At 40.8% G+C, this 13,991-nt stretch overlaps 1 protein-coding gene across 2 annotated transcripts in view; it reads left to right on the forward strand.

Annotated features, from left to right (window-relative positions):
* Positions 1 to 7,332, forward strand: part of eipr1 (EARP complex and GARP complex interacting protein 1) — an 86,862-nt gene extending 79,530 nt beyond the window's left edge. For both annotated transcript variants that reach the window (XM_074659975.1, XM_074659977.1), the window contains one exon: positions 6,752 to 7,332. In XM_074659975.1, the coding sequence (XP_074516076.1) occupies positions 6,752 to 6,926 (175 nt within the window). In that variant the 3' untranslated portion in view covers positions 6,927 to 7,332. The remainder of the gene's footprint in view (positions 1 to 6,751) is intronic.
* The last annotated feature ends 6,659 nt before the right edge of the window (positions 7,333 to 13,991 follow it).

The following is a 13,991-nucleotide window of genomic DNA, read 5'->3' on the forward strand; positions in this document are numbered from 1 at the left end:
TAAAGGGCTGTCTGACGGCGAGGTAAAGGGCTGTCTGACGGCGAGGTAAAGGACTGTCTGACGGCGAGGTAAAGGACTGTCTGACGGCGAGGTAAAGGGCTGTCTGACGGCGAGGTAAAGCGGTGAAAATATTCGAAATATAGCGTACACTTGATATTGATTTTTTTTTTTAGGCGGGCCTTTTTTAAGGTGTCTGTTTCTCCAAACTGGAGGCGTGCTGACCGCCATATACTGTAGGTAATACACTCATCACATACCTCATACAACCCCACTTCAAAAAATCCAAACTATCCCTTTAAGGCACAGACAGTCAGCTTTCACCACATCATATCTGATGAGGGTTTTTTGTAATTATTATATTATTATTATTATTATATATTATATTATTATTATTATACCTCTCTTGTACGTTTCTGGACTGCCACATGGAGCCTAATGAGACACACAGCGAGATTCTAAAGCATGTACAAAAAGGTGCCGTGTATTTTGAGCTGTTCATCTGATATTAGTCCTCTGAAGATTGAAGCGGACTGCCTGAACCTTCACTTTCACATACTTTGACATGATAAAAGTGGAGAGGCAAAACATTAAAAATATGTTACTGTCAAAACACTTCAGGAGTTTGTCTCCACAGCATTTAGACTTTGCAGGGATATCATCTGTAATGGTTTCCATTCAGTGCTTTTCAAATGTGCCACTGTCCTCCATCCATTATGGTCCAATTCCCCCTCTTATCCATGACTAGCAGCTCTTACACTCAATGACTGACTCTCATCCACAATTATCAACTCTTCTTCCTAATCAGCAGCACTCAGCTTTGGTTTTAACCCTTCCACTATCCTTATTGACCCCTCTTGTATGTACAGTGCGTGTCCACTCCACAGTACCTGGACACCACGTACACAACTCCTCCAGCGGTTCGACTATTTTCTGACTTTATATGGTTGCTTTTAAAATTCAACAGATAATGAAATTGGCAGACTTTTCCTCAGTTTGGCCTGCTTGTCAATATAACAAATCATCACCAAGGTGATGTTAACATACAGATGGGTGAAAAATTAAAGGAAAAAAACAACGTATCATGTCTTGGTAAGTGTTCTTCGTAAATATATTCCCTCATTTCATTTGGTGTTGTGATGATGGTTGTGGTGAACTCTGTCGTAACACGTTGCTTCTCCCATAGGGGTTTAACTGGGTGGAAATCTGGTGTCAATGGAGGCCACATGATCATACGTGTTTTTAGACATATTTGTGGAAACAGCTAAACGGGACGTGGCTGACTGTTATCTGAGGGCCGGTCGGAATTTGCTGCTATAAAGTGTTAAAGAAGTGTTAAAGGTACAGTGTGTAAGAAACATTTCATCAGTGTATAATCACCTGAGACTAAGAATCGTTGCGTTAGCTTAGAATGAGCCGTTTATATCTACATAGGGAGCGGGTCCTCTTCACGGAGTCCGCTATGTTGTTCCGCCATCTTTATTACAGTAGCCCAGAACGGACAAAGACTAGAGATGACTAGAGAGAACCTTTCACATTTTTAAGTTGAAATGGCAGCTTGAATTTGGCGGTGCGAATGGACCTGAAGGCCACTCTGGTCCTTTAATTCAACTTTATGCTCATTTTAAAGGTTGTAGTTTGTGGTGCAGTTGAATTAGATTGCGTCATGCTGATATACTCATTGACTCATTGTAAATGGGCTGGCCAAAATATGAATAACATGTCTCAGTATAATTCAACACAACACCTCTCTAAAAGGTTCCATATACGAGATTCAGAGCATTAACATAGCAGCAAACGAGGAACAGCAGCGTAACTTAATTCATTATTTCAGAAGCTAAATGTTGGTTCTGTTTCCTTTGTTAAGATTAGAACTACAGTTATTATTGCTGCCTAAATGTCCCATGATATTTGCTGCAGTGACATTACTGCGCATGGAAACGTTTACAATTACTAAAAGCAGTCTCTAATCATTATGGTAAATTGTTAAAGAAAGCACTCACGCATTAAGGCAATACATCATTTCAAAAGCGACATGGCTACAGGGACTAGTAGTGGGGGAGATAAATGTCCATGCAGGTGTAGCTCTCTAAATGGGAGAAATGGTGGTGGGTGGATGATTTATGCATACATGACGTTAGAGCCGACCCGTGCATTACTAATCAGCACTGTTGCCGTTGTTTACACTGTTAGCGCTGTTAGCACCATTAGCTGCTAGCCACCAGCTCAGCCGTCGCCATGTTGAGAGCCATGTGGAGGCAATAGTTGTGTTCTGAATTCTGTATAACTAGAACTTTTAAACAGTTTGAACAAAAATGGAAAATTATATCTTTCATGAAGGCAGGATTTATTGCAGGACTTTTGTATTAGACTGAATTAGTTTTAGCTATGTACTACTGCCAATCCTCAAACAAAATATTATACAGTACTATTGTACTATATACAGTAGTTTGAATAAGGTTTTTTTATTAAATCAACTTTCTTTAATGAATGTAACTCCTCAGTTTTGTCAACACAAATAAAGTGATGACATCTTGATGGATTCACTAAGTGAATGCAGATGCATAATATCATCTTTTTTCTGTAACAACTTAAAGCTGAAGTAGACAGATTGCAGCAAATATGATTAAACAAAGTTATTTTTATAAAATGGTCACTATATGGTGACAGTAGTACATGAAACAGGTAACCTGAAAAAAATCATGTGTCTCTGTGTCCTCCTGTGTCCTGCGGTGCTCCTAACGGCATCTGCAAGATTTCACAGACCAGAGGAAAACAAGCAGGTAGAGCTGATCTGGGATCTGCTGTCCATCTGCTGTCTATGAGAGCCAGCTGTCAATCACTCGCGAACTCCAACCAAACGGTCAAACTAGGCAGCGCTGATCAAATATGAATCAATATTCTGTTACTGTAATGTCTATTTCTCTCCTCAGATGTTCTCAGAATCATCTTGTAGTGTACTGTTTAGCTGTAAAATGAGAAAGTTTGTGACCCGGCAGCCATGTTGAGATCAGGTTGAGATGGCTGGAAGGAACGCAAAGTAGCGGTCACAAGACCGGAGCACAGCCAATAGGAACGCTCTCTCAATGAAATGACCTGTGATTGGTCAAAGTCTCCCGTCACGGGCTAGATGTTCTAAAGCCTGAAAACAGAGCCATGAGGAGGAGCAGAAGTCTACTTTTCTCTCAGAACCCTTGAATTACGATATGCTGAAAGGTTATTATGGAATCTGTGCCCAATGATGCCAAAAATATACTGCCTACTGCCACTTAAATTTAATTAATATAATAATGTTAGAGCCGAAATTGATTTTTTTTGTTATTGTAGTTATATAAATGTAATTTATGGAGTTGTTAGATTGCTGCTTGACCGTTCCGTTAATACAGTACAGGTGTGTGCCCCTCTTTGTGTGCGGCAAGCAGGACAGCATATACACCACAGTGAAAATGTGTTTTTTTAAATGCTAAACGCCAACAAATACGGATTGAAGCAGAATATTTAGTTAGTTTTTGCTACTAAGTAAAATAGTTTTATATAGAGACTTTTGTATAAATTAGTAAGTGTGTAATGATTTTAGTTATACATGAGCATATTTAATTTTTACAACCTCAGAGCAGACAAATCCTGGAGCACACCCTGTTATCTTTGGCGCCCCCCTAAAGGGGGCCCGGACCCCAGGTTGGGAACCACTGATGTACCTAATATCCAAATAAACGACTGTAAGGCTGCTACAAATGTTACCACTAAATATAGTGTACGATATTGTCTCTTAGCAGGTAAACTGTCCAATGATATGATCCCTATCACACTTACAATCCTTTAGGCAAAGTGAGGCAAAGTCCAGCATTTAGTATTATCAGCCGAGTGCTCTCACATATACCCTCTTGTTCTTTTCTTCCCCGATGAATCTATACGAGCAGAGCACTTAGAGTGTTTTTATTTTAGTCTGCAGCCCGAGGGGAGCAGCTACTGTCTGTGTGAAACAGTTAATGTGTAAAATAAATCCAAATATGTATGTCACTGTTTTCCCTCAGGACTACTTACAGCAGTGGGTTTGGGAGAAATTTCGGATGGCAATAATGCTAGATCATAATTCAAAAATGTTATTTATTGTCACATTGTTGTAGCAGTGGGGGAACTGTCTCAGCACTGAGGAGGATTCTGTTTGTGTGCTAAAGACAGGGAGAAATGGTGAATAAACAAAGTAAATACTCTCCAGTCCTCAGTAGTACTGTAGAAGGAGATAAACCCCATACAAACAGGGTTTGTGTGTGCTTGTGTGTTTGTGTGGCATGACCACTACTAGTGCTGCATCCAGGGTCTGAAATGAACTTTTTTCACTTCCTGCCACTGTGGCAGACAAGTATTTTTTTTGTCTGCCACTCAAACATTTTGTCTGCCACTTTTGAGATCTCTGTGCTAAATGAAAGAATAACATTTTAGATCTGATGTCATTCAATGTTCAATATATTTTACACAAAAAACATTATATACATGGTAAATTACAGTGTTTGAATTACACCGTGGAGGGAGGGTACTGTACACAGTACTGTACTGTACTTTGTTATTATCATCTATAGTGATTATTTGCATAAAAACACACAATTCAAATGATTTTGATTATTTAAATATTTGCTCTGGTTAAAAAAAATCTTGGTAAGCTTCTTAGAGCTAGTGTTATGAAGTTAAACAGGTCATAATTCTCTTTCTAATATTTATTTTATATTGATGTGAAAACATCTACTTCGAATAACTGGATTTATTCAAGTTTCTCACCAAAACCTTAATTTTACGAGATTACATTTGAACGCATCATGATGACGTTGTAATTTACCTTCATCCAATAGTCATTTTTCTTGAGCAGACTTCGAAAGCCTCATAATAATAACTGAATGGCACCTCCGTTAACGTTAGTGGCTCCGTTATTTATCCAGTCAGCACTGTGCTGCCCACCGGCTGCTAACGCTGCTAACAGCTAACGTTACTAACTCTCCTCCTGTTGATCTCTACCCGGGTCTGTTGTTCAAAGTGTCGCATTATCAGGGAGAAATAGGATGTGTCCCCTCAGGTTTAGTAGCACCACGTTGTTTAGCGCTTTTTTTCTCTCCGCCGTGTCTCCGGTCCCAAACAAACTGAAACATGATACGGCTGCGTACGCTTCATTGTGCAGCGTAACTGTCTGAGCATCAATAAGAGGAGACGATAGTCACGGAGACATGAGATGCCAAGAAAGCGCGCACAGATGTTCTCTATTCCCATCACTAGCATTTTCCCCGCCTGCCAAAGTGGCGGATGTCCTGATGATTTCACCCGCCACTGCCAACAATTTACCAACATTTTGGCGGGTGGCGGGTGCTAATTTCAGACCCTGGATGGAGCGCTATATGTTTTTACAGGCGGGGTTCCTGTATTTTTTTTTTTTTTTATCATACATGCACATGGGTATGCACACCCACAACGTCAGGTGACGAAATACACATTCCGGCAATTCTGCTGATTGACAGTTGATAGTGGTAATGCACTAAGGGATGCAGCAATGTGCCCTCAAAGACAGTGAAGAAGAAGAAGAAGAAGGTGACTTTAAGCTAGTAAACACGAATGTAAACAATGATGGCTTCAAATAATTTTTTTACACGGTCTATGCAAATATGTTATGAAGAATGAAATACATTACACACAATGAATTTTGATGAATAAAAGTGATCGTAAACATGACATTGTTAGCAGAAAATTCAACAGGGCACCTTTAAGTTTCAAAATCATCAACTGTCATTCAATAAAAAAATGTTTGCTCCCAAAGCAAATTGTTTTTCAAGAACTTTCGACACATTTTCACATGAATCCTGAAACAAGAGAATGTACGTTGTGTATTTTACACATACAATATGATGAATATGTTGGGCCTACATACCTTAGTGTGATTAGTAGTGATTAGAAGTGCATGTGAGTGAATATTGGCGGCAAATTAGTTTTTATGTCCCATTCATTGTCTCAATGCGCTTACACAGCCATTATGCAAACGCTCCAATTCAGCGGTCGGAGGAGAGGACCATTTTTAATCTGCACTACTCCTGGTGACTAAAGGGGGCATTTGTCATGAAACAAACTCAAATCAATTCGTATGTAATCCACATAATTGTGAACCATGAAGTATAGAGAGCAGCGAATACCGCGTAGGGAGGATGTCGGGATGGATAGGTGGACTTTTGCCCAGGAGACTGGTATTTGTGTCCCGTATAAAACCACAAGTCAACGTTGATTTATTTGTCACGTAACTTCCATACTTAAGTTACGCCAATTCTGGAGTTATTTTAACCCAAACCGCGATCTTTTCCTAAACCTAACGAAGTAGTTTTATTTTGAAAAGACTGGAGCGGAAATTATCACATCCGTCACATGTTGCTGGACATTCGTAGGAAAAATACGTGGTTGAAAGTCGTGTTTAGTGTCACCAAAAAAAAAGGTAAATTTGTGTCTATGTACACGAATCAAATAGAGCAGCTGTGTATATTAGACAAATATTGAAGTTACATCCATTTGATGAAGGTTGTGTCATTTTTGGCTGTACAGGAAAATCAATAAGAAAGAAGCAACTGTGTCATTAAACATGTATTTAACAGTAGCCAATTTAATATCTCATGGTCCTCTCTACATTGTTGGTCAAGACATACAGAGACCTGCCTGAAGTCTGCAAGATGTGATGCATTCCTCCGGTTTTCATAACTCATCTCTTTGTGTTCTGTGTGTAATTCAGGGGTAAGGAGCCCCTGCAGGACAGCGTGGTGTCTACCTATGAGGAACATGAAGACAGTGTGTATGCGGCGGAGTGGTCATCGGCCGACCCCTGGCTCTTCGCTTCGCTCAGCTACGACGGACGCCTCGTCATCAACAGGGTCCCCCGCGCCCTCAAATACCGCATCCTGCTCTGAGAGGGTGTAGAGGGACAGGTGATCTGAATGTGTGTGTGACTATGTGTACAGTAAGTGTGAGAGAGAAGACGTAGTAACACATTTGTACTAATCCTTTGCTACAAAAACCTGCAAATAGACATTCCATTATAACTTGGCACAGTAAGCGTGCTGTGCAAGACACTGCAAACAGCATGTGAAGGCAGCAATGGTAAAGACCGTGTGTTTGTGTGTGTGATGTAAATATACTGTAGCTCATATGTTCCACTGACCACTGTAAACAATAAAACTGTTCTGGTTTAAATGAGTCCTGAATAAACAGTTGACGTGGTGTGCTGTCATGGTGTTGGCAGCAACCTCATAAGAAAGGAACACATACAAAAGAAAAATAATTTCTGTTCATAAATATGTTATTTCCTGACAATTATTTTGTCTGAATCTTATTTGTTCCCATTTATGTTATGTTATTATGTGTATGAAAATACTGGTGTTTACTGGTGCTCAACTACCATTACCATAAAATAATATATAATATAAAAAGTAAAGACCTAACTAACTCTTTCCATCATCCTTGAATCTGATTGATTGATACATCATTAAAATGCAGTATTTTTTGGCCACTTCGGGGCATCAGAACAAGCTGTGAACACAACATTAACATATTATCGTCTTAGAAAGTTGATGCGGCAAAACAGTTGCTTATTTTAACAGCAGACACAGAGTGACAGACTCTAGTGACAGTCCGAGCCTCTGTTATGGCAGACACCATTGACAGGCCTTTTAATTGCAGCTTGACTCTATGCATCACACATTCACGCGCACACACACACACACTAGTGCCAAGGGAGGGGCACAGGCTCTTCATTAGCTATGCCAGTTGGGGCAGGCAGTGCCGTGGCTGAATACGGAGTATATTCAGCTATCTAATCAGAGAAGTTGCTCACAGACACATACACACACACACACACACACACACACACACAGACAGAGCCCTTGTTACCCTGCAGTCAATTATTGAGAGGAGGGATCAGGGTGTAGATACAGAGGGATGGTGAGCACTGAAAAGGTAATCGTTAAATATCGTCCATCTGGAAACTTGTGATGCTTGTCACAGACACACACGCAGCACTCATTGTCACGTCTCTACCGTCTTCTGGGCACCGGCGTATGAAGAGATGTGAGGGTGACAAGCATGCGTGACAGGGTCTTCTGTCTGATAGACTATATGTGTGTGTTTCTGTATGGAAAGATTATATTAAAAGACAAGCAGTTGATTGGAAAAAGCAGACATAGATATTCCAGCCTCTCATACAGTATATCCAGCAGCTGATTTGAAAGATTGTGACCAATCAGTCAATCCAAACTGCTAATAACAGCTGAGTATTTGCACGTGAATCGATGGAGGCACCTCTTTAGTATCCGTGAAAGGCTCGCCCAGGACAAATTACACTCCGTATGATGCATTGATAGTCAATGTGGAGATTTTGAGACGAGTTATTGCTGACACTGTAAATACACATACAGGCTACAGAATGTTCCTTGCCAACATCATACACTAACATCTTACAGGGTAACTAACCAGAAACAAGACTCGGTCTAAACTGAGTCTATGTCTGGACCGTGTTCAGTCCGTCTGAATGAATTTGTGGCTAAATTGTTCCACTAATAGTCAGTGGTCATGTATATAATGTTAAATCCAGCGCTATATGTCCACCAGGTCCGGCGAGGACAATAGGGGACACGCTGCTTCACTCAACTGGCCGTCCAAGCGGTGATGTACCCTCTCATGGAATACACCTGATTGGTTCCTGGTTCTCTGCTCGCCGTTTCAAACAGGAAACAACATGGCGGCCTGCTCGTAAACTTTCTGTTATTCCGACTAAACAATCCACCAAAATCTACTTCTGAAAACATTTGAAGCGAGGAACAGAGTATAATGTGGGCAACAATAAACTGTTAAAATAACATAAATAATAGCATTACTAATAATCAGTAAACATTATTAATTATCATTTCATTGTTTGTTAACTGTAAAATAACTATGAAGTAAGTTTAATTAACTATCAATTTACCAATAAAAGATGATTATTATAAAGTGTTACCAAAGTATCTAATGGCTCTATAATGAAAGTGCACTTTTTGGAAACTTTTATCACCCCATACCTTAAAACAGTAATAGATTTGTGCCCACTTGGGGACGGTTGAGTGAGCTGATAAAATAACGTTGACATATTATCAACTTATAAAGTTGTTATTGCCAACGTGTTAGCACACAGTTATAATTTACACATGCAGCAGTAACATTAGCATTCATTTGGAGTCCATTAGGTCCAATAATTACTCTTCCTGTAGCTCTATTCTGTCTCCACCAACCCCAGAGAAAAATGATCTGGCTCTTTGGCTGCTTAATTCTCCACTACCACTAGCTAGCAGCTTACTCTGTCATGCTGTTTGGTGCTGGGCAGGTAGCACAATGAGCTAAAGGGGGCTAAAAGGCTCTGTCAGCTGAGGGGAATACAATAATAGTTGGGTGAGAATTCTCTTGCCATTTGATTCATTGTTAATTAGGGCTGTCAATCGATTTAAATATTAAATCTCAATTAATTGCATGATTGTCCATAGTTAATTGTGATTAATCGCAAATTAATCGCACATTTTTTATCTGTTCAAAATGTACCTTAAAGGGAAATTTGTCAAGTATTTAATACTCTTATCAACATGGGAGTGGACAAATATGCTGCTTTAAGTAAATGTATGTATATATTTATTATTGGAAATCAATTAACAACACAAAACAATGAAACATTTTCAGAAACCAGAAACCCTCACAGGTTCTGCATTTAGCATAAAAAATAAATGCTAGAAATTGACTATTACTTGCCCCAAACGTCATGTGATTATCATAAAGTGGGCATGTCTATAAAGGGGAGACTCGTGGGTACCCATAGAACCCATTTACATTCACTGATCTGGAGGTCAGAGGTCAAGGGACCCCTTTGAAAATGGACATGACAGTTTTTCCTCACCATAATTTAGCGCAAATTTGGAGCGTTATTTAACCTCCTTTGCAACAAGCTAGTATGACATGGTTGGTACTGATGGATTCCTCAGGTTTTCTAGGTTCATATGTGCCCGCTACAACCTAAAAATTGAATTTGCATTAACGTGTTATCGTGTTAACTTTGACAGCCCTATTGTTAATATATAAATATTGATTAATGCAGCTTTAAAGAGGACAGACACATGTTTAATGCAATTTAGAATATGAAGAACAAAACATTTCTCCTAGCACTTTGATTTTCGTATAATTCCTCCTAAGGCCCTACTCAGGGTCGGCTATAAGTGAAGCACTATACAGTATATAAATGACATATGTTCCTTTAGAAAGAAGCCAACATATCTACAGTATGTAACGGTCCTCATGGGTTATAGTCACTGCAAGTGTGACATCTCCTCTCCCATCCTGAACCACCCACAGCCTCCGCTCAGAGACCTACAGTATAGCAACAGAGTGCTGCTGCGTCATAACAAATGCAGCCTGTCGTCACCAGCAGGTCACGTGACCGGGGCGCTTTACGTGCCAGCCGGCCGGGCTTCCTCAGATCATAAACCTTTTGACCTGGAATAAGAGGTGACAGTGCTGTTGTGGCTGCCGGCAGCCTGACTTAGTGGGATGGCACTCGCATGAAACAGAGAGAAAATGACTGAAACATTTCTGTGGCTGGGAAATAAGATGTTGTTTTCTTAATATGTTTTACTATGTGGAAAAATGATGGAGGCATTTGCATCTCAGTTCTAGGCTAAAATGAATTTTATGAGGAAAACGCCACAGAGATCAGTGGGCATGAGTGTCTATATTTATTTATTCTTTCTATTGTGTCTCTCTGTAAATGCCATTGATACTGCCAGCAGTTTCATATGTTATTTATACTCCATCACCACCACATCAGACATATGTATTTCACAGAAAGTGCAGCACACTTCTAAAACACAAGTGTTTGCGTAATGTCTTGAATGGCGGTAATTGTACCTGAGGGTCACGCGGGTGTCGTCTTCAAAGGGTGGAGGCGGAATTGGATTCAGCTGCTGAGGAAATGAAATAAAAAAAAAAAAAAATTAGATTTCATTTAATTATTTATTCATGTCGGCGATGCAATATGGAGCCACCTGGGGTGTTTGTGTGTTTGTGTGTTTGTGTGTGTGTGAGCGGGGGTTTCAGGTGATTATTACCTCGGAGATTTGGATTCATTTGCATGGAGGAGAATTTATATGACCCCTTGAAATGGAAATTATGCACAAACACGTTGCTCTCCACAGGAAGAGAAAGACAAAGAAAAGGAAGAGTGACTGATAGGAGAAAGAGAAAAGGGACGTCAGAGGTTTGTATAGGCACCTGTGGTGGAGGGAGAGAAGGGCATGACCAAGAAAGGTATGTTGAGGATTGTGTGTGTGTGTGTGTGTGTGTGTGTGTGTGTGTGTGTGTGTGTGTGTGTTTGTGTGTGTGTGTGTGTTTGCGTGTGTGTGTGTGTGTGTGTGTGTGTGTGTGTGTGTGTGTGTGTGTGTGTGTGGAGGAAGAGGGAAGCCAAGTGTATGTGGTCCTCAGGAGGGTTGATGACTTCCAGAATCACGCAGATCCAGCATTTCTGTATGTTCATTAAAGTGTAACTTACCCCCAGGTCTGAGCCTAACTCCACCCGCTGCATAATTCTGAAAAATGATGAAAAAGTGGGCAAGGGGCTGAGAGATGAGCCCACTTCCATATGACGAAAGACTCCAAGTTGACATTTTTGTTGACAGTGTCAAGCTCCGGATACAGAACGTCATGGCTGTAGAAACTCCAATTGAGTCAGCGCATACCCCTAGCAATTCCTTCTCCGGAGCGGCTGTCCGGTCTCCTCCTGGCGAATAGTATCCTAGAGGCGGGGAGGAGGCACCATGCACTGCCGCTGGCCACCAACCCGCTGTTACATTTTCTGTAACCAGTGTATCATGAAAGCATGGTGGAATTTAGGGATGTTAAGAATGAACCATCTAAAGTCTGTGTAAAGGAAATTCAGAGTTTTGTTTCTAAACACATTATAAATGTTGTAAACTAATGAGTGAAAACATGTTGTAAAGCCTGTGAACGTTGTCGTACTGGATTGGGGAGTTACACCGTTAAACTGTTTTTGGCCAGTTTTGTGTTCAGGATTTTTTAGGCGGGGCTGAAATCATGGCTCGATGACACAGTGGAGCCATCCTTAACATAACTCCACCCAGCTTCACAAACGTGGTTTTTGAAAGGAAACATACAAACCCAGAATGGCATCAAAGGTTATGCTCAGTCGGTAGAGCATGCGTCTCATATTGACATGATCGTGGGTTGAAGTCCCACTATAAGCATTGGTATTTTCATCACTGTTTTTGTTTTGTATTGTATTTTCATGATTGTAATCCATCCCATGTCCTATGTATATCTATTATTTTTCAGTATGTATGGAGTACCAGGGCCATGAATATCTTTGAGACTACCAGGACCACAAAAGCAAGCACTTTGTCCACGGCCCCTGCGGCGAGGTCCGGGGGCGCTGTAAAGATAGCGGCCGCGAAGCCGCGAGCCTTTCCAAGCCGACCGACCGCCTCGGATGAAATGTGCCCGGTGGGGGCCAGCCAGCGCCGGGGAGAGGTTGTTCAAATTTGGCTGAGTGGTTAGTAACACATTTTTCTGTGGTGTGACAAACCCAGAATGCATATTTATTTTTGCTTTACAATTTTAACCAATTAATGCTATGGGTTAAACGGTTAAAAGAAATATTAAAAAATAGCTAAAAAAGCTGAGCAGAACTCAGAGGGAAAAGCTGGTCCACCTTAACAGCCCACCTTAAGAGAGTCTGAGTCTGTTGCAGATACAGGATGTCGGCTTGGAGGAGTTTTAACATTTATTCACTGATATATAAACTGAACACGCACTGCACTGCTACGTAATTGGGATTTTTTTTGGCATTTTCTACCATGAAATGCAGATTTTCATAAATTTGGTAAGAAATTTCAATATTAGGCCTAACACCAGCATTGATGTGTTTCATCACAATTCAGTCATTCATCATTTAGTTTATAGCTTAAAAAAACACGTTTAAATGTGCACTGTGTGTTATTCTTAAATGTTTTCAGAAATACTACTCACTTTACTACATGACTCGTGAGCTGGAAGGGATTCAAGATTTGCTCAAGAACACTCTCTTAAGGCAGAAAGTTGCCAACATGGACCAAAAGACAGGTGTTCCACCCACTGCATTTGAAATATGTATCAAGAGATAACGTTTACTGTGCTGCCTGTGTGCCTGTGGAGGACTGGGAATAAACAAACCATTTGAAATGTGCAGGGATTTACTGTACAAGGCAAAAAAAAAAATCTGTTAAATGTGAACCTACTTGCAGCCGCAGTGTGCTCTTTGTTAGTGAATTTTCCCAAGCTTTTAGCTCCGTAGTGGTGGAAGCCCCGATGAAACACGGTTCCCATCACTTTTGATGTTAGCTCGGAGCGTGCAAGGATAGCTACTTAACACTGACAACCACCCTGTAGTCAGGGAAAAGCTCTTGTGTGTCGTAAGCTACTTATTTACTGTCCTATCGCTTCCGCAGAAGATAAAGTGCTTTGGGAAGGGGCGAGCAGAGACTATTAAGCCATCGATGAAATTGCAGGAGGGTCTGTATTTAGGGTGTGTTTTTCAGGAAACCCTCGCGGTGCAATATGTCTTTTTGTATTTCAAACCTCTGATTGATTTGCATATGTTCTCTCCATGCTAAGGGTATCCCAACATTTTAAATCTCTCAGGACCTGAGTAGTACACGTTTTAGCGCTTACAGATTCCTACACCTTATCTAATGTCTTTACAAAAGCCACACTGAAAGGCGGACAAGCCCCCAACTCCTCCCTCCTTTTTTACTCTCCTCCATGCTATTAGAGGCACTTATTGGCACAGTCGTAGCCTCGGTGCTTGATATCATTCAGCTATTGTCTGGCTGACCAGCCTTCCTTTCTTCTGGGGTGAAAGGGACCACAATGGACGAGGTGCTGTTGTGATGCACCCAGCTCCCTTCTCCCAC

Source organism: Sebastes fasciatus, chromosome 15 (assembly GCF_043250625.1).
Source record: "Sebastes fasciatus isolate fSebFas1 chromosome 15, fSebFas1.pri, whole genome shotgun sequence".
NCBI classification, from domain to species: domain Eukaryota; kingdom Metazoa; phylum Chordata; class Actinopteri; order Perciformes; family Sebastidae; genus Sebastes; species Sebastes fasciatus.